Source organism: Phocoena sinus, chromosome 3 (genome assembly GCF_008692025.1).
Source record: "Phocoena sinus isolate mPhoSin1 chromosome 3, mPhoSin1.pri, whole genome shotgun sequence".
Lineage (NCBI taxonomy): Eukaryota > Metazoa > Chordata > Mammalia > Artiodactyla > Phocoenidae > Phocoena > Phocoena sinus.
Genome location: NC_045765.1, coordinates 42,242,130 through 42,267,179, shown reverse-complemented (window position 1 = coordinate 42,267,179; position 25,050 = coordinate 42,242,130). Strand labels below are relative to the sequence as shown.

General features: G+C 44.8%; 1 protein-coding gene across 7 annotated transcripts in view; it reads left to right on the top strand.

Moving 5' to 3' along the window:
• The window catches only part of GRIA1 (glutamate ionotropic receptor AMPA type subunit 1), a 307,667-nt gene that overhangs the window by 262,289 nt on the left and 20,328 nt on the right, over positions 1 to 25,050 (top strand). For all 7 annotated transcript variants that reach the window (XR_004349192.1, XR_004349193.1, XM_032626637.1 and 4 more), the window contains one exon: positions 4,393 to 4,640. Coding sequence is in view for 5 of the 7 variants with exons in the window: in XM_032626637.1 (XP_032482528.1) it covers positions 4,393 to 4,640 (248 nt within the window). In the remaining 2 variants the exon portion in view is untranslated. The remainder of the gene's footprint in view (positions 1 to 4,392; positions 4,641 to 25,050) is intronic.

Sequence of the window (25,050 nt, the reverse complement as noted above, 5' to 3'; positions counted from 1 at the left end):
AAACAATTGCTACTACTTCCTCAGCACATACTATGAACTGGGCCCTGTGCTAAGAAACACACATTTCATGACTTATTTCATCCTCTCATCAGAGGCGAGTTGGGGATTTGTTATCCCCATTTTACAAAGGAAGCTCAGAGAGGTAAAAGTAACTGCCCAAGGTCACACAGCCAATAAGGAGGAGGAGGAGAATACAGAGCTAGCCTCTGCATCGCCTCGGACAAGAGGGTGGGGATCCTATGCGGACCCGCTGGGTTCTCACTGCAACTTCATGGAGCAAACCCCAGACTCTGAGTGAACCCTCAGGGTGCTGTGCACAGCCTCTTGATCGTGGGCTCTGCGTTCTGTATGACAGGCAGAAGAGGGACCAAAGTCCTAACCATGGCTGATGGAGGTTCCAAGACTAAAATCATTCATTTTCAACATATTGGAGCAAGAAGGTAACTTAGGGGTCATCTGGTCAGAGTCGTCATTTTAGAAAGAAACATGACTTGTTTAGGCTAACCCAACCAGTTAGTAGAAAAAGCACTTGTAATCTTGTTACAATTCTCTGACATCTTTAGCCTGTAACCAGAGTATGAAGGAGATGCCTGATATTTGTCCATAAAGCCAGTTCTATGCCCCAGGCCCAGCTGATGCAGTCGGGAACCACCCAATCTGTCCACTCATTATATACCCATGATCTCCACCCCGGTACATTCGCATGTTACAGCCCCCGAAGCCCCTTCCCATCCATGGTCTCCTTTATGTTTCACCTGTGACCTAAGGCAGAACAGGGGTTGTGTGTCCACGTTGCAGGCAAGAATTTGAGATGCAGGGAATTCATGATGCAAGTGTCCGGGAGGGGTACAAAATCTGAATTTCCTCATTCCGACCCAAATATTCTTGCACTGAACCACACTGTCCTAATGGATGGTGTCATTAATAGTTTTTTTTTAAAGATCGCTCAAGTTACTAGATAGGCCCATAGACAAATCCAGTCTAACCCTCCACTCTTGTAGTTGCGGAAAGTGAGGTCCAAAGAAGAAAATGTGCATGCCCTAGCTAATTCAGAGGCACAGCTAAGACTTAAGACTTCCACGTTCTGTTAATAACTATGGAAATACACATATTACTATCTCTTGTCCAGAGCACTGTGCTAGGCATTTAGAACCAAGGCAGTGCATATTCGACAAGCTCTGTGCCCTAGCCAGGCTTACTTCATTAGACTAGGCAAATAGGTTGTATCAACAGTTCACTCTGATTGGTCAAGAGTGCTTGCCTGGAGTTCTATGTTAAGAGGGATTCTGAGGTCACATCGGGCTCAGTATGAAAGAATTCTTTAATTGCTATCAATGTCTGCCATGTATATAGGAAGGGAAACTGGTACCAAGCCAAACATGTATTGGGCATTTCTACCCTAAAGTCCAACCAGAAGAAAAGTCATAATTATTAGTAGTAATTGCACCACTTACGGAACACCTACTACGTGCCAGGCATTGGGGTATGCCCTTTACCACTTTAAAGTGTTCTATCCTCATATATCTCCATGGCGACACTGTGTAGTGAGTACATATTATCGCCATTGTCAGGAGAGAAATACTGAGGCTCAGAAAGGTTACGTTACTTGCCCAGAGTCCTGCAGCCAGTAAAACATAAAGCATAAAACGAGGGAGACAGCTAGGTGTAGTGTAAAGGTACTAGGGGTGCAATCAGGAGATGAGGTTTTACTCCTCCTGGCTCTGCCACTAACAAGCTACATGACTTGGACAGTTCATTGCCACATTGTGGGCCTCGGTTTCTTCACCTGTAAAAAAAAAAAACAAAAGAGTGCTGCTGACCCGATGTGTCCTGTGAGCCCTTCCATCTCTGTGACGCTGACCTTGAGAATTATCCCACCAGAACCTTGGTGGGTGGGGAGACAAGGTCACCTACCACCCCCATAAGGCAGAAGGAGGAAACAGGGCAACAAGAATTCTACTTCTGAACAGTCTGGCTTTTCATCCCTGTGACAGCCCAGAGCTTCTCGGCAGCCCCAACCCAGAGTCACTTAATCCTCCACCGACAGTTTAATTAAGATGTGTGAAGGGCTGTGGGAGCTGCGGATGAGGAGAGAGATCCAAGAACAAATACCCCAAGCCTGTTTCCAATCCTCCCTGCCACTCACATTGCCTTCGCATTCCTGAAGATGACATTTTCCTGATAGTTCTACTCTAAGCGACTGTGAGTGCAGCCTCGGCATTGGGGGCACTGGGGTGAGGCTGAGAGGACATATTAATTTTCTGCATACTGTGGCCCAGAGCACTCTGCAGCTCTGCCTGTCAGCCGCCCAGTGTTCCCCCGCTGTGAGCATCCTGCCAGGTCACATTGCATCTTGCAATTGCCCTGCTGCGTGTCTTGCTGGTTTTGTGCCTGGAAGATGATCCGCAAATCTGGTCACAGCTGAATTTATCTATTTTCCTGTTTCCTGTGAGAGAATATTCAATACGTTGTAGATGCTACGATTGCTCTCGGATATTTCTTTTCCTAACTTTGATAATCCTCCCTCCCTTTTCTCCTTTCTTTTTTTTTTTTTCCTCACCTGGACACTGTTGCTTGAATGATAAATATTCACGTAAAGAACCAAATATTTCAAGCTAGCAAGGAACGTAAAGGTTACCATGTCCAAACTCCTTATAGAACAAATGAGGAAAGTTAGCAATAGAACCAAGACTACCACCCAGGGTTCCTCACCCCCAGGCCAGTGTCCTTCCCAGATTGCAAACCATCTAGTGAAACAAATCATCTCATTTATCTAATTATAGACTATCTTACAATTCACTCTAGGGAACGCTTCCCTGACATTCTCAGTAATGATCTCCATTCATTTTTCCTTGAGACCTAGAGTTTTTCTGGGTCCAAATATCTTTATTGGCTCAAGCAACAAGCTAACTGCATATCAATATTTTGCCAACGCTTGTTGATATCAAGAAAATAAATCTGATATTGTGTGCAAAGAATAATGACATATTGCATGTATAATGATAATTTTATACTAAAGAAATCTGTAATCTATATATCAACCACCAGATTACATAGGTGGCCTAACTCTAGTAGTAACTGTCTTTAAAAAAATAGTCCCTTACATGAGTTTAACACTTGTCCATTTACAAAGCATTTTCAAAAGCCAGATACCAGTAGCCCTAAAATACATCTACCTGTTGGGGAAAGGATGCTTTTTAGGAAGAGCATCACATGTGAGAGGGTGGATTTGTGGTCCTAGACCATGGGCCCTAACTAAGAACCTACTAGATAGATGCAAGGTTAGACTCTATGCAGGACCCAAAGAAGGGAAGACGTCCCCTACCCTCAGGTAGTGTTCACAAACTTGAGACCTAAGCCCAAGTGTGAATGGCTCTCAATCCTAAAAGTCTAGCTTGGACATGCAGTGAGCGCCTGGACAATGTGTCCTAGAGGAACATCAATCCTCACAATATTCCTTCTAAAGTGAGGGCCACACAGACCATACAGATGAATCACCTAGGGAACTTCTGAAAAAGATTTATTCTAGGCTCCATTCAACACCTGCTGAATCAGAATCTCTAGGTTTAGAGCCAGGGGGTCTGCATATTTGCAGTCTCCATACATGATTCTGGTGCCCACTAGAGTTTGAGAACTACTGTCCTTGGAACCGAGATGGTCTCAGAATACACAGGATTTGTTCTGATCTGTGAGATGCTGAGTAGGATATGGCTGGAGAGAACCAACATATCCAGGGGAGTGAACAAATGAGGCAAAGTCACAAAGGAAGGAAGGCCCAAAATGAGTTCAGGAGGAAATGAGGAAAGCAGCTTGGCTGGAGGTAGAGGTTTTTGAAATGTAAGCAGAAGACAGTATTAAGTCCCAAGTTATTAACTTTATCAGACAACAATTTGCATTCTGAGGGCCAGTGTTGCAATACGGGATGACTGGAACTTGGCACTTATGATCTATTAGAAATTCTTTAGTGTTGTCCTTTAACGATGAAATCAGACTCCACCTATATCGTCAGCTCTCCACTTCTTCAGGGCTTTTGTGAATGTGACCTTATTGAACAACAAATAGGTCCTCTGATGTCTTGAAAAGTCAGACAGAGCCCCAGTTTCTTAACTCTCCCCATATTTAAGAGGGCTATAACTATTCAGCAGTAATTAAAAGATTCTGAGTTCTCCTATTCATTCTGCATTTGCAAGATATTTGTACTTTGAAGCCTACTGGTACTAATTAGAGCCTCTTATTTTGCAATCACCGATAATTTGTTTCTTCCTGAGCTAATCTCGCTCATGAATGTGTGATCAAGCCACACTTGGCTCTTCATTATTGTGTGTGGGCCGACCTCCATGCCACCACGCACAGCCAGCGCTTAATTCCAGCTTCGTTCCTGTCCCCTGCCAGAGGTCTAAAATCGCCGTGTTTGAGAAGATGTGGACGTACATGAAGTCAGCAGAACCATCCGTGTTTGTGCGGACCACGGAGGAGGGGATGATCCGAGTAAGGAAATCCAAAGGCAAATACGCCTACCTTCTAGAGTCCACCATGAATGAGTATATTGAGCAACGGAGACCCTGTGACACCATGAAAGTGGGAGGTAACTTGGATTCCAAAGGCTATGGCATTGCGACGCCCAAGGGGTCCGCCCTAAGGTAAGTAGCCAAGATCTGCTTCCTTGGTACTCCCTCTCCCCTCCCCACCTCAGAAAGGAAGCTGCTGTGCCTGCCACATGGCTCCAGGGCCACAGTGGGAGCTGTCAAGAGGTCTCTTCTTAGACACCTATGGGCCTGGGAGATTCCAGCCACCCAAGATCTTCAGCCCTGAGGTTGGAAATTGACCCGGGGGCCTCAGCTTGCTCTGACTGTCGCTGCCCATGTGTCCCCTTCCCACGCCTCGCCTTACCCCTCCAAGTGGTAAACACTGATGAACCTTGTGTTTCTGTTGTGTGATCTGTAACACACCATCCTTTACCAGACACCTCCACATCCAACTAGGCCACGAACAGGGCTCTCGAGCAACCTGGATTCTTTGACAGAAGGTAGTTTGTAATGTTTGTCTCCAAAGAAGCAAGTACATGGTCCAAATGAAAAATCAAGTCATTTGAGTCCTGAGATTCTAGCTGTGGAAATCAAAACAGCACCAAGCGAGGGGTAGCACCCATTCTTTCCTAGATGCTGATATCTTTAGCAAGAAACAGGTATTTAAGTGAAGAAGCAAAGTGGACTTTATTTTCACATAAAGAAGCTCTGGTATACATTCCAAACAGCTAAGGCAGAGTCCTGTAAAATTAAAGTCAAAACACCTAGATTTAACTCTGGGATTTACTACTGACTGTCTTACAAAATGTGAGACATATCATCTCCCGACCTTCAGTATCCTCATCTATAAAGAGAGGATAACCATCTCATCCTTTCCTAGGTCCAAAGTGGTTTTAAGTTCAAATGGAATAATCTATATAGAAGGTAAACGAAAGCAATAGTGTAAAGTCACCTGTAAGACATTGTGTCAATTACAGAGTGATTAAATCACTTTAGGGAAGGGTAGCATTCAAGGAAAGGTGAGACTGTTTTAAAAGGTTGTAAAAAGATGGAGAGAGGCTCCTAACCCATTTTGACATGACATCCAGAGCCACCTCTGCCTCCACTTCATTCATTTATTCCAATAATATTGATCCCTACAACATTCTAGGCACTAGGCTAGGAGCTGGAGCTACAGTTTGGGGGTAAGACATACATAGTCCGGGTCCCATGGAACTACATTCTTGCAGGGAAGAAAGGCATTAAACAGATGGTTATTGTTTAATGGTTCATGACAATTATGACAGTCTATAAAAGGGGACCTAGAGGACACCTACTTCCAGCAATTTGGCAGAATAAAACCCCCACTATTAAACACCTAGATATGCTGGAGAAAGATATAACAAATACACTTTTAAATGCAAGTTAAGAAATCTCTAGGTCAAAAAGGGAAAAGGAAACCAAAACCATAGTAAAAAGCATGAACTAATTATTCCAGGTCTGCCCTAAGCAAGGCAAAGTTATAAATTATGTGACAACATACATGAGCAAGAATCAGAAGTACAAGTAAAAACATAAAAGTAATCAAAAATACTTTTAAAAGAAAAAGACACTATCATAAAAGATAAGACGTATTTGGAAAAGTATCAATTAGGACTCACAGAAGTGAAAAAAAATGTAGTCATTAATATAAAATCTCAATTTTAAAAGAGTTAAACAGCAAATCAGACAGAGTTGAAGAGAAAATTAGTGCACTGGAAAAAAATAGGAGAAGATTCCCTAGAATATCACACAGAGAGATAAAAAGATAGAAAATATACCAAAGAGGCTAAGAGACATGAGACAGAAAAAAATGCCAGGTGCGTCTTCTTTAAGTTCCGTATGGAGACAAGAGAGGATGAAGTAGAGGTAATATATGAAGGGAATTTTCCAAAATTTATGGATAACATAAATACTCAGATTCAAAAATTATGAGTCCCAAGCAGGATAAACAGATGAAAATCAGCAGCTAATTCAATTGAAAGTGCAGAACAATAAAGACACAGAGAAGATCTCAAATACACCCAGAGATAACAAGGTCCAACTGGTGTGCAGCATAGGTAGGATGTGGCTGAGAAGACTTTTCCAAGGATGCTTTTTTTCCAAGCTGAAATATGACAGATTAACAGGAGTTAACTAAGTATAGTGAGGGGAGAGGAAGAGAAGAACAGTCCAGGCAGAGGGAACAGAACGTGCAGAGACTCTAAGGCAAGAAATCATGGTACAGTTGATAAACTAAAAGAAGCTAAGTACTCCTGGAGCACGGGTAATAAAGAGGAGAAAAAGTTAAGCTACGATTGGAGAATAATGAAATGCAGACAGACTTTGTAAAGGATTTTTGTCCTTATTTGAAGAGCAATGAAAATACATTGAAGAATTGTAAGCAACTGTCCAAATATCAGGAAATAACGATATCTGTAGGAGTGTAAAAATAATTGTATGTGACCTAATAAAGGGAAACCAAATGGCCCAGTATTTATTAATCATGCATTTTTGTCTGCAAGAACTTAAAAATCTCTTTGTACAAGTTTAGGCAAAGTTCAAAGGGGATTCAGAGGATAGTGCCTGGCAAGAAAAGAAACTTTTAGGTACTTATAGAACATCACCCTAGAAAGGCCCAAAGTAGAGAATGAGTTCTTATAGGTCCAGGAACACCAATGACGCTGCAGTATTACAATTAATGAAGGCTTTATGGGTCAGGGACATCATTTGATCTAAATATTTGGATGCAAAGTTGAAAACAAAAAAAAAAAGGTACAGAAGGTGACACGATTTGCCCACTCAATACATTACTTCTACCACCCTACCCTATCCATGGGTGCCTGGAACATGGTGACAAACTCAGTAATGTGAACGTAAATCTCCGGTCATCTGGGACTCAAATTACTTCCCTCTACAATAAAAGCTACCATTGAGTGACTGCCTACCACATGCCACACGCTATGCTATGTGCAGTGTTTCATATTATCCTCTTAATTTCCCTATGAAGTACCATTATCCCCATTTTACAGATGAGGAAACGGTGGCACAGAATTAAGTTACTTGACCAGGTGGACACAGCTAATAAAGGAGCCAGATTTCAAGCCCAGTCAGTCTGACTCCAGAGCCCGTGGATGTTACTTACTCTCAGGGCTGGGCATTATGACTGACAACACTGTGAAAGGCAGGAGACCGAACTTATGCCAGGTTCCCAGCACCTATGTAACTGGGCAAACAATCACCGTCAACTCAAAAATTTTAAATGCAGAATTTTGGAGCCCAGGGCATCCACTCACCACTCTGAAGGCCAAAGGTGATAGTGAATGCCCACTTTAATGCCCTTCCTCTTTAATGCACCACTTCTTTGAGCAGTAACACTGCCTTTATGGGTTTTGCATGCCCCAAGATTCTTTCTGGTGTAAATACTGAAAATAGTTCAACTCTATAACAAATAAATACCTAATTCTATTGCTTACATCTCTGTGAGACATAACAAGTCATTTATTGATTTTGAGAAAGAAAGAGAAAGGGAAAGAGACATGAAAAGGAACATCTTCCAGATAAGATCACAGATGGTTGATGTGCAAGTCAAGAATACCTAAATGGGGCTTCCCTGGTGGCGCAGTGGTTGGGAGTCCGCCTGCCGATGCAGGGGACACAGGTTCGTGCCCCGGTTCGGGAAGATCCCACTTGCCGTGGAGCGGCTGGGCCCGTGAGCCATGGCCTCTGAGCCTGTGCGTCCGGGGCCTGTGCTCCGCAACGGGAGGGGCCACAACAGTGAGAGGCCCGCGTACCGCAAAAAAAAAAAAGAATACCTAAATGGAGCCCACATGGCCCCAGCTCTCTCCCAGTGCTCCTTTCTCTCCATTGGCAACCTTTATGAGAGCCATGGGGCTCCCTGACTCGAAAACAGAAGAGCAACACTCATCCTAAGAGAGCCTTGGGTTTCTGGCCTGGGAAAGTCCCTCTTCGCCTACTTCTCATCTCAGCAATAAAAGGAGTCATTCTAGCAACCAGCAGTGTAGCGGTCCCATGAAACATATCATTGCAAAATGGTTACAGAAAATATGAGTAACCACACATGCACGCCCACAGACCAGCCCGGCTTCCTTCAGGTCTCTGTCTCACATGCCCCAGATGATGCTGACTCCCCAAGTCATGGTCAAACACCAAAGAGTCATGGCAAGCCAAATGCCACAGACACATGTGCCTGATGTAACAATCTTAGATTCACTGATCTGATCCCAGCAGACCATTCTGCATGACAGAGGTGGAAAAGGAGGAGAAGAGTGAAGGGGTAGGACATGATACCTCTGTTCCCCAATGAAAAGGGGCTTAAGTGTGCTTAAAGAGGATATGGCAGAGGAAATCAATGTTGTCTTCAGATTATTTAGAATTGTAGAAAATACCTTTTCAAAGAGTCTAGTCATTCACCAAGTTGCAGACTCTTCAGGAGTGTTTTACACTACAGACCTCGCAAACTTCTCTTCTGCCCTGTGAAAGGTGGGGCTTTGGCTGCCCTCACAAGGCAGATGTGCTCCAGACGTAGGGCCAGTGCCCACAGCCAGAAAGGACCTCCCTGGCAGTCCCCTGCACCACTCTCCATAAAGCCAGAGCTGACCACACCTGTGGGGCATTCACTCCCCTCCAGCCTGCCTGGAAAAAGGTCCAGGTTCCTCCACGGCAGATCACCCAGCTCTGCCCCAGAAGGTCAGAGAGCCGATATCTAAGGCCCAAATGTTCCTCTAAAACTTGCCAAGTCTACTTGGCAGAGTCCAGGCTTGTCCCTACAGAGCATTAAAAGGCTGTGGCAGTGACAGAATGGCATTTGTCTCTTCTGCTCTGGAAACAAATACTCAGGAAGCAAGGTGGTTCCGTGCTTGATTTTCCATTTGGACAGGTGGTGTTTCTTTGAAACAGATGCTGTTTGTTGGCCGTCACTGCATGCTTGGGATTGGGTGAGGGGCTGGATTTTGTTTCCGAAGCCCTGAGGTTGTGGATAAAGACCTACGCAACCAATGCCAGTCACTAGGGAAAGGGAATAGGTAAATCCACTAATTGTGATCCATTGGCCCTTCTGTTGCTAACTCAATGTATCTGCTGGTCTGAACTGACGTCTCTTTTCTTTATTATGATAAAGACTCCCTTCAGTTAGAGACGATGTATTCAAATTTCCTAACTAAGGGAGCATGACCCCTGTTTTACCCATTCAAGAAGGAATCCACACCAGGTGGGCCTGAGTTAAAATCTCAACTAATGACTCTCCTTCACAAACCGTCTATCGGGAGTTTAATGGATTTGCTAAGAGTTATACCCTAATCGGGACATTGGTCAAAGTCTGGTCTTTAACTGTGACTGTGGTTCCGCGGCGTCTTCTCTGGTCCCTGTGATCATGACGTGTTTGTGTTCTGTCACGTGTCTTATCCACGCCAGACGTGTGAGCCAAGGTGACAGGAGGAGCACAATGCAGCCTTCTCCTACAGCTTAGTGGGTGCGGGTCTAAGACCCACTCCCTGGGCTTTGCATGCAGCTTCACAGATTCCTTTCCAAATATGTATCTTCTCCACACAAAGGACTGTGTGCTGCACTTCAGGGGGCAGTGGTGAGAGGGGAGCGATCCCAGCCCCTCAATGATGCATAGTCAAGCACAGTTCATGAGCAGTATTACACAGATGCCCGCCGTTCTGCTCAATGCCCTAAGAGATCCGGGAACACTCCAGAGGACAGTCCACATCTGAATGGGAGGATTCCCAAAAGTTTCGAGGCCAAGGTGACATCCAAGTTAGGCCCTGAAGAAACTGTGATAGATGAGAAGTAAGGACAGGGAACTCCAGATGGAGGGGACGGAATAACAACAAACACAGCAGTGGGAAATCATAGGGCCTGTTTTCAGGAACAAGAATCCACTTTAACTAGAGAATGCATTAATAAGCAAGAGCGACTGGCTGTGGTCCCAGTGCAAAGGATTTCAAAAGTCGCTCTATTTTTCATCTGATGTCAGGAGAGGTCATGGAAGGCCACTGATGGAGGGGCCACGATCAGACAGATTCCCAAAGATGATGCTGGCAGTGGTTTGCGACGAGAACCAGAGAGGAGGCTCACAGGCAGGAAGGTCACTTAGAAAGCCATTGTGGTCATTTTGGTAGGCGATAATGAATGTGGTTACAGATCATAATGAGATGGGGACAGATGGAAGAAGCAGCTCTATGTCTGTCATCAGTCATAGCCTTTATTTTAAGACTTGGCAGTTTGGGAAAGAACTCTGTTATGAGAGCTTTCTGGGACTTCTGTGTTCCTGCTTCAGGACTACCCAGGTACAAAGTGATTCAGGCAAGGACAGAAAATGGGCAGATGTGTCCCCCCCTCAGCTTCACCTCTGGGGCACCTAAAGATTGAGGAAGGCATCTCTGGGAGGGGTACAGAATTCCTGGCACACAAGCAAGAACGATAGAGGCTGCCAATTACCTCTACCTTCCTCCTACTGCACTGTATCTTGTCTATATCTATTTTATTTTTTAATCGGACATAAGCTCAAGATTGCTCATCAACAGTTTAGTTTCGATCGCATTCCTACTGAATAGATTTTTCTCCTTTCACACAACCGTAGGCTGGAAAATATCTCCTAAGAGCCACTCGTCTGTATTGGCGTCTGGCTAAAAAAGAAGAGGGAGGTCAAGGCCATGACTTAGGAAGAAATGTCACAAGGTTTTACGGGGAGTGGTCTCACTTCCAGGGGTTGAGGGTCTCCTAGCTGCCCACCTCCACACGGGGACCATGTGACATGATTGTGTCTTCAAGGCCGTTGAGAAGGGTTTGCCACTTTTAGGGAATCACCCTGACCCAGAATGTAACTGGGAAACAAATAAGCAAGTGACGTCCTGGTGGTGTTGAATCTATTGCCATAAAAGAACAATATCCCAATTTTAGGATGCATTAAAATCTTCTACGGAAGCTGGTTGAAAATGCCCCTTTCTAGACTCTGATTCCTGAGATTCCTGATTCTGCAGGTCCAGGTAGGGCCCAGAAATGTGCAATTTCCACAAGTCCCCTCGGTGATTCTGTTAGAGGTAGACAGCGGTCCACTTTGGGAGGCAAGGTTAGATGTCAGGGAAGAGACATGTACGTGTTTTCTGAGGAAGCAGTGGCTTGGGAAGAAAAGGAAGATTAATATAATGGGAGAATGACAGGGAAACTGCATTGAACAGTGTCAAAATCATGATCCTTGGAGTCAAACTGCCTCAATTCAAGGCCAAGGGCCATTAATTTACCAGCAGTTTGACCTAGCTTCGTGAGTCACTATAACGTTATGAGCCTCTGTTTTCTCTTCTGTAAAATTGGAGTAATGACAATTCACTGCAGTTGCTCTGAGTTTTGATGAAATAACATGAAGTGCTTGTCACAGAGGGTACTCATTAATGTTAATTCTCTACCCCATCCTCTTCCCGTTAGACCTACCAGAAAGTCACTTTTGAGCCAAATAACTTATTTTTTTCTTCTTTGTGAAACCAACTGCGTTCATGAGAAGTACACATGAGCCCCACCCTCAGCCCCCTACACTGGCTGCATTAGAAATAAAATGTCTCTCTGAGAACAACTTGTGATCCACACCCACAGAGAACACACTAAAAAAAAAAAAAAAAAACCTGATATTTCTTTCTCTCCCTCCCTCCCACCTTATTCCCATAGTATGGTATTGGTGCAGGGCCCACTGCTGAGAATAAATGCAGTATGTCCCAGGGAAATGACAGTCCCTTTCAATTGGTCCTTGCCTCCTGATGGGCAGCCAGGGATGCTTGTTGTCATGGTAACCCCCTGAACTCTGTGACCCAGGTCGGGCCTGATCAGAGACAAAGGTCTCCAAGCAGAAAGGCTGGATTCACCTGTATCCTCAGAAGAGCTGGAGAGAAAGGAAGAGAGGGAGGGAATCAGGGGATAAAAAGGGAGAGAGAAAAAAAGAAGGGAGGGACAAAGAGGCAATCAGAAAGTGTGTGTGTGTATGTGTGTGTTTGAAAAGAGGCTGGAGGTTTGTCAGAGGAGGGCTGCATCAATACAGAAGCTTCTAGGGTCAGGACACGTGGGATGGCTCAGAGAGAGTACCAAGAAAGCCTGCTAGGAGACTGGCGCAGCAACCCAGCACACAAGCCCAGGCGGGGGATGGGGGCGTGATTTAGCCTTTTAGTGATGCTAAGACCTATTGTTAACATTTCTCAAGCACTGACTCATCCCAGGCACTTCTCTGAAGTATGTGATGCTCACTAGCTTATGTAATCCTAACAACGACCCTGGGAAGGTAATATTGCTTTCACCTTAATTGTACAATTCAGGAAACTGAGGCAGAGACAGGTTACGGAACTTGCCCAGGGTGACCTGGTGTGGAAACTGGAGAGCTGGATTTTCAATCCAGCCAGCCTGACCCCAGGTTGGGATCTTCCCAACCGTGTGAGGCAAGCGTGGACGTAAGGCGGGAAACTATCAGGAAGGGATGATTATTTGGAGGAAAAAGATCATTTATCCTCCCCCCAACACCTACACGCAACTTAGTCCCACCCAATCAATATACAAATAAGAAAAGTGAGGCTCCGTGAAGGGAGGTGCCTACACTGCCTGAATCTCTAGGGAATCCTTCCTCCCTTCTGCACTCTTTGCATGCGGGAGGCACACAGTGCAAGGGGCAGGGTCACATCACAGGCTGACGTCATTACCCCCTGCCTAACAGCAGAAAGGGGCACACTCGTTGCTTGTTAAGCTTCCCTATCTGCCCATGACAGACTGAAACAAAAACACCCCTAAAGCATTTTATGCTTCCAGAAACTCTGCAGAGCTTTTGATGGAGTTCAACAATGAAAAGCAGACCACTTTAGCCTGACTTTACCATAAGTGTATGGGCGGGGGGGGGGGGGGGGGGGGGGGGGGAGGAGTTGTGTATTCATTTCATACCTGCTGTGTACCTACTGTGACGTACGAAATGAATACATATGAAACGAATGCATTCAGCACCCTAGCGATGTCCAATCAGTCATCCCTCTCTCATTTTTTGACTTAGGCATTATCATTTTCCTTCACAGGCGAGGAAGCTAAGATTCAGAGATTTTGCCCAGGTTCTCAAAGTGACTTGTGGGACAGGGCTTAACTACAAACCCTGATTCCCAAACCCTCCTTTCTTCCACACCTCCACCTCCGTGCTAACAGAGGCATCCTCCCCTGCCTCTGTCAACTTGTAAGGTGGCATCCTGAAAACACCAGGGGAAATGAGACACCAGGTCCATTTGCACTCCACAGCCAAAGCACTCCTTCCTGAAGCACTGGGCTAGGCTGGAGCTCCACGGTGCAAGATTTATTTTGGAGGATCCTGGCGGCATCCCAAAGACAGACGCGCACTTACTCCTGTTAGGGCTCCGTTTTTACCATGCCTGGTGGAGAAGCTCGTAAATGGCAGAGCAACACGTTAAGGAGAGACAGGAGGAATGTGGAGAGAGCAAGGTGACAAGGATGGATCTGGGGAGATGAACCCCACAGGAATTGAATGGCCTTGACCGCGAGAACAGCAGCCCAGTGCGGGCTGTGATTTGCCTGCCCAAGCACTGCGTTCTCCCGCTGATACACAAATTATATGTTGCTTTAAGAGGCTGATGCTGTTAAAAGTGGCACCTCTTTTCTCTCTGTCTCAACCTCCCCCCCTCCCCCCGCCTCTCTCCCCTGAGCAACTTTTTTCCAGACTTGCCCAGCCTTTTGCCTTTTCTCAGAAGGCAGCTGCTGTTACGCAAAGGCAGACCAGGACAGGGAAGGTCTGGATACCTGTCCCAGCTCTGTCGCTCAGGGCTCGTGGGTGCGGGAAACAATGTGCTTTGTGTGGATCAGACCCTGTTCAAACCTTGTCTCCCATATTTACAATGCGTGTGATCTTGGGAAAGTAGCAATAAGCAGTGGGGACCACTGACTGATCATTGGGGCCCTGAACTTAGGGCTGAGTATGAATCACAGGCTGCCAGTTAATGACAAAAGGCACTCAGGCACTTCACCTCCCAAAGCCTTGACTTTCCCAAACATAACAACTGAAGGTAGCACTAACATAAACTTCGGCGGTTGTTAAATGGGATTCTATGAATGTGCCACAGTGCCTGGCACATACTAAAGTGACTAAGAAGTGTTGAGTGTCATTATTTAATCCCTCTGAGGCTTAGTTTTCTCATCTTCCAAATGGGGATCCTAAAACAGGCTCCGCAGGATTGTCTTGAGAATAAATAAAATCACTTAGGAAGAGCTCATGGTGCATCGGGAGTTCTTGGATGTTAATCCCCTTTGCTCTTCAACTTCCCCCTCAACTTGCTGCTTCCCCTCAACACTCACCATCTATTCTATTAGTTTGGGGATCCATCCAAATAAGTGGTGAGTGCCTTCTCTGGGCCAGACCTCTCTTGGCTTCTTTTCATTGCAGTAGGGCAGAAATTGCAGGATACCAGGGAACAGAAATGTTCAAATGTATAGCTTTATTCCCTTTACACTCGGTACCACAAACGTTCGGCTAATAGCCACATTGCTTCCATCCATTTGTCCGGAAGTAGAAAGAAAAGGGTAGGGGTAGTCCTGAGTTGAGCGCTTGCACGGAAATTCTGGGCCACCTGTTTCAGGAATGTTTTATGAGTGGCCCTGTGGGCTGGGATCATCATATCTAATCAGCATCTCTCTATGGAGAGTAAGGGACAAAGGCCCAGGTGAATCCCTAAGCAAAGGAGCCACTTCCTCCCAACTAGATGGAGGTAGTAAGCCAGCAGTTCTCAAACAAAAGAAAGTCAGGCAGGGAAATTTACATATATTATTCATCCCTCCTCAGCACAGACATCTAGCAGAAGAAGAGCATAATGGCCTCTTAATCATATTCCCTATTCCCATGGGAATGAGATTTATTCCTCTGGAAGAACATTTAAAAGAAAAAAAATCTACATTCCCACCAACAGTGCAAGAGGGTTCCCTTTTCTCCACACCCTCTCCAGCATTTATTGTTTGTAGATTTTTGATGATGGCCATTCTGACTGGTGTGAGGTGATACGTCATTGTAGTTTTGATTTGCATTACTCTAATGATTAGTGATGTTGAGCATTCTTTCATGTGTTTGTTGGCAATCTGTATATCTTCTTTGGAGAAATGTCTATCTAGCTCTTCTGCCCATCTTTGGATTGGGTTGTTTGCTTTTTTCTTATTGAGCTGCAGGAGCTGCTTGTAAATTTTGGAGATTAATCCTTTGTCAGTTGCTTCATTTGCAAATATTTTCTCCCATTCTGAGGGTTGTCTTTTGGTCTTTCTTATGGTTTCCTTTGCTGTGCAAAAGCTTTGAAGTTTCATTAGGTCCCATTTGTTTATTTTTGTTTTTATTTCCATTTCTCTAGGAGGTAGGTCAAAAAGGATCTTGCTGTGATTTATGTCATAGAGTGTTCTGCCTATGTTTTCCTCTAAGAGTTTGATAATGTCTGGCCTTACATTTGGGTCTTTAATCCATTTAGAGTTTATTTTTGTGTATGGTGTTAGGGAGTGTTCTAATTTCATTCTTTTACATGTAGCTGTCTAGTTTTCCCAGCACCACTTATTGAAGAGGCTGTCTTTTCTCCACTGTATATTCTTGCCTCCCTACCATACGACCCAGCAATCCCACTACTGGGCATATACCCTGAGAAAACCATAATTCAAAAAGAGTCATGTACCAAAATGTTCATTGCAGCTCTATTTACAATAGCCAGGACATGGAAGCAACCTAAGTGTCCATCAACAGATGAATGGATAAAGAAGATGTGGCACATATATACAATGGAATATTACTCAGCCATAGAGAGAAATGAAATTGAGTTATTTGTATGCAGTGAGGTGGATGGACCTAGAGTCTGTCATACAGAGTGAAGTTAAGTCAGAAAGAGAAAAATACCGTATGCTAACACATATATATGGAATCTAAAAAGAAAAAAAATATGTCATGAAGAACCTAGGGGCAAGACAGGAACAAAGACGCAGACCTACTAGGGAATAGACTTGAGGATACGGGGAGGGGGAAGGGTAAGCTGGGACAAAGTGAGAGAGCGGCATGGACATATGTACACTACCAAATGTAAAACAGATAGCTCGTGGGAAGCAGCCGCATAGCACAGGGAGGTCAGCTCGGTGCTTTGTGACCACCTAGAGGGGTAGGATAGGGAGGGTAGAAGGGAGGGAGGCACAAGAAGGAAGAGATATGGGGACATATGTATATGTATAACTGATTCACTTTGTTATAAAGCAGAAACTAACACACCATTATAAAGCAATTATACTCCAATAAAGATGTTAAAAAAAAAAATCATAGTACTAGTCAAGCCAGTCTCCTTGAGTCCCATAAACACTACTTTTCCCCACTCCAGTCTCTTTCCTCTTACTGCTTTTTATTTCTCCCCACCTATAATTCAAGGTACAGTTCAGTAAAGCAAGGGCCAACTGTCCCACAGAACCTAAGAAAAAATTTTCCTTGTAGGAAACTCCTATTGATTGCATATCACATGGACTGATTTCTACCCAGCCAACTTCCATGTATACTGTGACTTTATGAGCAGGTTATCAAGTCAGTTGATGTGTTTGCTCTGCCTACTTCAGAGAACCAGGAAATACTAGTCCTGTTGCATAGACCATATAATACAAATTAAATCAACCAACTCTTACAGGGACTTAATAGTGCCTTTCGCTGTTACCAGTGATTATCCTAGGAGCAGCGAGAAAGTATATGACCGTGATCATGCAGCTGGACTCTACCAACATCCCCCGTATAGTGTCCTCAAAGCACTAAAGTAAGTACTTTTAAGGAAAGCAAACAGGCAGAAATCATGACGTTGGCACTCCCAAGATTAGATCCCAAAATCTAACGCAGAGACTGCAGCTTACATGCCCCCGGGGGCCAGGAAAAGAAAATGAATGAAATGGACCAGGGGAAACCCTTATGTGGTTTCTTCATTTTCAACAGAGGCATGAGGAAACAAAACCAGTTTAGGGTAAATAATAAGTATAGTTAATATTTATTGAGCACTTGCTATATACGGCAAGACCCTCTAAATCCGCATATGCATTCCCTAATTCATGTAATCCCCTCACAAAAACCCAATGACGTAGGTATTATTAAGAACCTCATTTTAGGGCTTCCCTGGTGGCACAGTGGTTGAGAGTCCGCCTGCCGATGCAGGGGACACGGGTTCGTGCCCTGGTCTGGGAAGATCCCACATGCCGCGGAGCGGCTGGGCCCGTGAGCCATGGCCACTGGGCCTGCGGGTCCAGAGCCTGTGCTCCGCAACGGAAGAGGCCACAACAGTGAGAGGCCCGCGTACTGCAACAAAAAAACAAAAACAAAACAAAAAAAAAACCTCATTTTACAGATAAACAATCAGTGGCACAGAGACGTTAAGTAAATTATCAAAGGTCACACATCTAGCAGATGGCCAAACCAGAATTTGAACCTAGGCAGTCCAGCTTCAGAGCCTGTGCTCTTATCCATTACACTACGCTGTAGATGGAGAAGTGACGATCTCTGGGGTATCCTAGGACATGGTGGGGACTTAGTGAACGAAAGAGTATATGCCTATCTAGAGGGGACGGCCTCCACTCAGTTCTGGTCTAATACTGCCATATGGGAATATTGCCAGATCGTCTCATTTTTCAAAAGAAACTAGTAATCATGATTTTTGTGTGAACTACTGAAATTTTTGAGTGCTGTCCCAGTTAAGGGAGAAGGAAAGAAAGGAGATACAACCCAGTAACAACTAACACTAATCCAAAGAAGAGAGGAAGTACCATAAAGACAGACAGATAGATGGACAGATAGATCCACTGACTGAACAATCAATAGGTAAGGCAACGTGGGAAAACCATGCAGGTAGGGGTTAATACCTTGCCCTTTCCCAGGGTGGAAGTTCTAGCAAGGCCTCTAGCACGAAGCAGCAGTCTCTGAACAGGGCCTTGAACCAGTGGGGAGAATATCTACGAGCAAGATGGGGAGAAACGTATTTCAGGTAAAAGACACAGCAAGCATACAGTACAAGAGTGAAAGAGATGGTAATTCATGCATTCTTTTTCCATCTGTGTTATTACTGTTTTTCTGCAAGGGAATCATTTTCTCATAGAAAATCTTTCATGGAATCCCATTATACAAGATACTTAAGCATAGCGCTGCTAAAGGAAGAGATGAGGGGCTGGAGGTGGAAGTGGAAGAGAGAGAGAGAGAGAGAGAGAGAGTGCTGGAGACAGGTTCAGGCCCGGGGTGGGGACATGGGAGATCAGAGCGTGCCTTTCTTCCCCAGGAGCCATTCTCTATAACTGGAGGAGATCATTCTCCTACATTATGACCTTTATGTATTTTGAAGTCCACAAGTAAATAATAGTCCTGCTGCTCTGCCCAACATTCTTTTCACACTGACATCTGTCTTCCGCTGGCCAGTCCTTAGAACAAGCCCAGCTTTTCTTCTTTTCACTGAACCAGAGGTGGCCAAGATGAGGCCAGTGGCTGGCTCTCATCCTGAATGGTGCTTCCACTCCCTCTGTTAATGGTGGGAAGACTTTCATTCATTCCCTCCGTTATCTGTTGGCAAGCATCTCCGAGGTGTCTGACACAGCCATGTGCCTGCTGCTGGCAGATGGTCCTACGTTACGAGACCAGATGTGGTTTACTGTGAGCTGCCACGAACTGGTGATACCTGCGTCTCACATTATGGGGTGGCCTGGGGATCAAACGTGCCTTCGAAATGCTTTCTGTCTGTAGAAACCCTGGCTGGAGGGGCCAGACATCAGGTCCCCATCTGGATCTCTGTGCTGCATCAGGTAATCTTAGCCACAGGACCCTAAAGAAAGTGACAGGGCCAGAAACACATATCACACGTGTAAAACTAGTATGCAGTTTCTGGAGGTTCAAGAAACATGCGGTATAACATATATCTTCGAAATTTAAAACCACTCCTTCATTCAGCAAACATGCATCAAACAGCTACTGTGTGAGCTCTCATGCTGGGAGCAGGGCCCCTACCATTAAGGAGATCTCAGTCTAGCTGGAGGAGTAAATGATGGATAATGAAGTCATGAGTCTGCTGGATTTGGATGGCAAGTACAGCAGGAAAGAAAGGAAGGCTAGATCCATTCTGCCCGGGCCATTACAGGAAGCATTGCAGAGAACAACATACATGAGCAGCTTGAAAGATGAATAGGTTCCACAGCGGCAAAGTGTGCTATGCAGAACACGTACCAACCCACAGGGGTATGGCTTTCACGGCACGTCCAGTCCAGCCACTTGAATTTGCCTAGAATTAATCTCAAAGCACTTTCACATCTGTCACCTCATTTGATTCTCACAGTACAGGCAGCTGGGGCAAGAGAATTATTCCCATTTTACAAGTGGAAAACTCAGGTACCGTTGTTAGGGTGACCAGCTGGCCTGGTTTGCCCAGCACTGAGCAGGTTCCCAGGATGTGGGACTTTCAGTGCTAAAACCAGGAAAGTCCCAGGCCAACAGGGACTAGGTATAGTTACAGGACTTGTCAGATAGCTTGATCACAGATGACTGAGGGACTCAAATCAGGCCTTCGGACTCTTTCCTCCAACCCCAAGTGGAGAGAGAAGAGAGTGTGCTATATGTGTTTTTGCTTTTTTTTTTTCTTTTAAACCAATTCCTTCGTGTTGTTTTGTAGAGTTAGAAAACAAAGACAAAACCTCTGTGTTCTGACTGACTCACTACCTGACCAACATTCCTGCTCCTAAGATCACAGAACTGTCTGTCCCTTGGGCACACTCAAGAGGGGAAACTACCTGGAATGGCCGGCTGTGAAGGCAACTCTGACCCTTAAGGAGACCTGAGGATGTCTGCATTTTAATGGAGGCTCCTGATATAGCCCCATTAACTCTTTACTTCCTTCCACTTGGAAGGTCATTGGTTAACCTCTCCCACTTCACCCACCACCCCAAGCTACTGGACCGGAAGAGTCCTACGGACCCTTCGCTTTTTGCCCAGTGATGGTGTTTGCCTTAGATGGTCCACGCTGACGATGTCACAGACTGGACTATGGACAGAAGGGGTCTTAGAGACCACTGTCCAAAAGGGAGATGATTAAGAGAGTGCCGTCCAGACCCAGGTCTCCAAACACCCAGTCCTATCCTAGACTCAACCACGCATCCCCACCTGCCCCAGGCATGGCAGGTCAAGCAAGCTTCGTTTCTTGCCAAAGCTCTGGCCTCTCACTCCCAGCAAAATGAACCTGGTTTGATCTCAACAAAGGAACAGAAACAACCAGAGGAGGTTTCTCCCCAAAACCCTCAGCAGAAGTGGTGTTCTCCTCCTCCTCTGCAGGCCGTACGAAGGGAAAAGTGTACGGGAGAAAGGAGGTGGCTGGGCCTTCTGCACAGAGAGAGCACCCTGGGCCTTGGAAGCCCCCAGCCCCATGGAAGGAAGAGTTAGAATGACCATACTCGCTTGCATATTGACCTTTATCCAGTGCACGGAAATTCCCACTCTTCATGGCTCCCCCTAAATGTCTTCAAATCTCACTCATCAGTAGCTACACTCCCCCTTCCTGAGGGCAGATGCAGAGCCCCCTGAAGCCTCTTCTCCTGGAAGCCCAGTGGTTCCCAGCCTAGAGAGATCACAAACCATCAATGCCCAAAAAGGAAATGGGGGTGGCGTGGGACACTTGACAGTTTTTTATCTCACCAAGGAAAGATACGAAAAGAAACAAAACAAAAAATTACCGTTTCTCCTCAACATCATTTAGGAAGAGAAGAAATGTGTTAACACTAAAAAAGAAGAAAGCAAATCATCAGTTGCACACAAAGGATTGTCATTTCAATGGAAAATTTCGGCTCTCTGGAAACTGATTATACAACCCTCCCTTTCCTCATTTTCCCAGTGATTAGTAAAAACTTCATCACAAATTGGCGTGGCTCATTGGACCAGCCTCCTGGGACCCACTGACTGAATCCCAACTTTGCCTCTCCTGCATGAATTCCCTCCATGTTTTTCCTGACAAGGAGTCGTCCCACCAACAATGTCTTACCTAATTGATACTTTTCAAATAACAATTTCCAGAGAGCTCTAACAGCTCCAAAGTTGGCCACCCTACTGAGCAGCAATCTGTGTCCCTGTGGCTTTGCCTCCCTGATCTAATACTGCCCTCCAGCATCTCAGAGAATAAATCTGATTGCTCCTCCACTGACAACCAATCCCAAGTTTCCAAGCGAGCCCTGTTTACTCTGCAGTGACCTATCATCTCCATTATCCCTGGATCCAGGGTTACAACTTTTGATGTTGTCTGTTTCTCTTACATGAGTCATTACACTGGGTAATTAATTGATGCCTATTGACTTAGTACTGGGTGCTTAGTATAAAAGGGCTGCTGGTCTGAGGCTCCTCCCTGCTTAAACACCTTCCATATCTGCCTGGCCCACAGGTAAAACGTTGACTTCTTAGTATAGAATTCAAGGATGTTCACAGGTGGGACTCAGCAGTTGTAACCTCATCTCCCAGAAATTCCCCTCATTGTGACCACACTCCCCAGGCCCTGTAATTCCTATCTCAGGGCTTCTGATATCCCTTTTCCCTTGGCACAGAGGACTCCCTGAAGGTTTTCTCACTTCCACCCACTATCAGAACTAACCTCTCTCTCTTTTCTGGTACTTCCATACCCCTTGCTGTAAAATCAGATTTAGCATTCCATGGACTATTGAGAAGCTTTTCCGCCTCCCACACTAGACTGTACATTCCTTGAAAGATGAGGTTTGTAACTTCATTCCTATTAATTACTTAGCACAGTACTTGACACTTAATTGGCCCTCATAAATATTTGGGGAGCTGACCCAAAGTCATCGACTCTTTACTCCAAAGGCTTTATAATCAAGTGAAAGGCTAAGGCTAATAATACACATGAAACAATGGTGGGCAGAGCAATGAATTGATTGCTAGGTGCCAGGGAATTTTAAAGGAAAGGTCAAGGAGAAATCAAGTGCTCAAGGAAAACATGAGGAGCATTGTAGGGCAACCAGATATTAAGAAAGAATTAAGGAGAACAGGAAGATGCACGTGCATAGCAGCAGGAGGAAACACAGTGGTTGAAGGAGAGCAGGATGCCTAGAAGCCTAGTCCGATTAAAACTGAAGCTTCCTTGGGACTTCCCTGGCGGTCCAGTGGTTAAGATTCCGGCTTCCCCTGCAGGGCGCGCAGGTTCAATCTCTGGTTGGGGAACTAAGATCCTGCGTGCCACAAGGCGCAGTCAAAAAAACAAAGCAGAACAAAACATGTGAAGCGCCCTTTGGAGGAGGAGAAGTCAAGCGTATCAGTGCAGGCTGAGCATCAACTCCAAGGGCTGTTTCATACAACACTACTAAGATGCTTGAATTCAAGGTTCTGAGGGCAAGAGTGGAAGTGTGGACAACTGCTTTAGAACTGAGGGCCCGAATTCAATCTTTAGCTTTTCATAAGTTGAGGCCAGTTAAAATCATCTGAAATATCTCCCCTGGCTGTTTGCGCTTTTTCCAAACTTTAAAATCCCTGCAAGTATACGATAATATACTTCTTCACAGTGGCAGAGTTGAATACATTGAACCTTAATGAGTACAAAGTCATCCTAAAGAATATATTTCCAGAATTCCAACTTCTCTCTCCCCAAGATTTCCAAAGATAATTCATTGATTCAAAGGCTCCCCTGGACCCATCAGCTCCTGTGGCTGAGGGTCAGGGCTCAGGAAGTGGAGAGTGTCTTCTGCTCACTGGCCCTCTTGGGGAGCGAATGTCATGCACGTCACCATGTCCGCGATTACAGGCCTAGCTGCGTTCCCTGACGACCCAGGACCATCATCACCCTTATACTGAGCATCTGTCTAAATCTGGGAATTTTCAGATGACTCTGACTCTGCCGAGTTAGGACCATACCTGATTCTGTTTTGTTTGTTTGCTTTATGTTTCTTTGTTTCTTTGTTTTTCTCGATTCCAAGCACAGGATTTGGCATAAGAAAAGTTCAGCTAGAGATCTGGTTACTCAAACAAGTAAATGTCATAACTAACATCAATATTTGAGCCCTTTATAAATGCCTTGCTAAGGTCCTTGCAGTTCTGTTTTTTTATTCAAATTACAGAAGAAAATAAGGACAATGTTTCTAAATTCATTCTGAAATGTCATCCTTACTGTTTCTTTGACTCTTCCAGTGTCATCCATTCAATTAGAGGGAGGTGATGCTAGATGGTGGTTGCTCTCTTTAAACATTTTTAGTTAGCAAAGTTAACATTTAACACACATCTGTGTTAGTTCTTCCACCTGCACTATATTATTTTCCTCATCCATGAAATCTAGATGTCTGGAAACTACTGCTAGTCTGGAGCGTGGCCTCTGCTATCCAGGACCCTGGATTTTGCACATATCTCAGTTCTTATCTTATTAAGTTCTTGGCTTTTATTTTCCTGTAATAGTTTTAGAAGGGACTATTTTACAATCAGATTTATACCTCTTTAACTTCTATTTTGAACATGTTGTACATAACCTTTTCTTGAGGATACTATCATTATCGGTTTTCAACGGCATTGGTTTACAATATGGTGGATCTTCTGGAAAACACATATTATAGCACAGTTTGCCAGAACCAGAACCAGAACCCAAGTGATCATCATTCTAGGACCATCATTTTTGTCGGAAGGAAGGAAGGAATGGAGGGAGAGAGGGAGGGAGGGAGGAAGGAAAAAAAGGAAAGGAAAAAAGAGTCAAGTTGTAAATTAGCATCTTATGATACGGCCTCTGAGGAGGTTTTCCTCCTTTGCTGCCTTTGCTCTGCTGTGGCCTTGGAGAATAGAGATCCTTGGGTGTCACTGCTGTGGGCAAAATAAAAGTTTTAGAAATGACTGGGCGAGTGTGGGGCCTGAGCGAGCACTGGAGGGGGCTTGTCAGTGCATACAGTACCCCAGCTCTGGAAAGCTGGTTATGTGCATGGACTTGAGTCACACAGAGCTGGGTTAGAACCGTAGGCGAGTTATGTATTTGTCTCTGGAATGGAAAGTGCAATAGGAATGGAAAGTGCAACCAAACAGGATTCAATAAAATAATGCATGCAAAGCACTTAATACAATGCCTGGCCCATAATAAGCCCTCAATAAAACAACTACAATGATCACCCCATGACCCTGTGCATTTTCTTTGCACACTTTCTGGTCCTTTTCCATTATGTTCCAGATAGGTAAGTTTGCCAGACAGCTGAGTTAGAAACACGTAAGATGATACTGCATTTAATTTTTGTCCATTCATTCATTCATTTGGGGGGAAATAAAGTATTTCTTTCTCAATCTCTTACACAGAATGGAGCACTTGTACTAAATGTTGTCAGGAGAGAGACCTCAAAACACAGGAACCATTATCTGTGTTCCAGGGATCCAACAGTCTATTTGAGGAGACCCAGCTCACAGCAAAAATGAGAATTAAGGACATGGTAACACCAATCTTTATTCTCTCTTTCACTTGTTCCCTGCACCCTCTCTTCCTACACCCAGTTTCCTTTGTCCCTG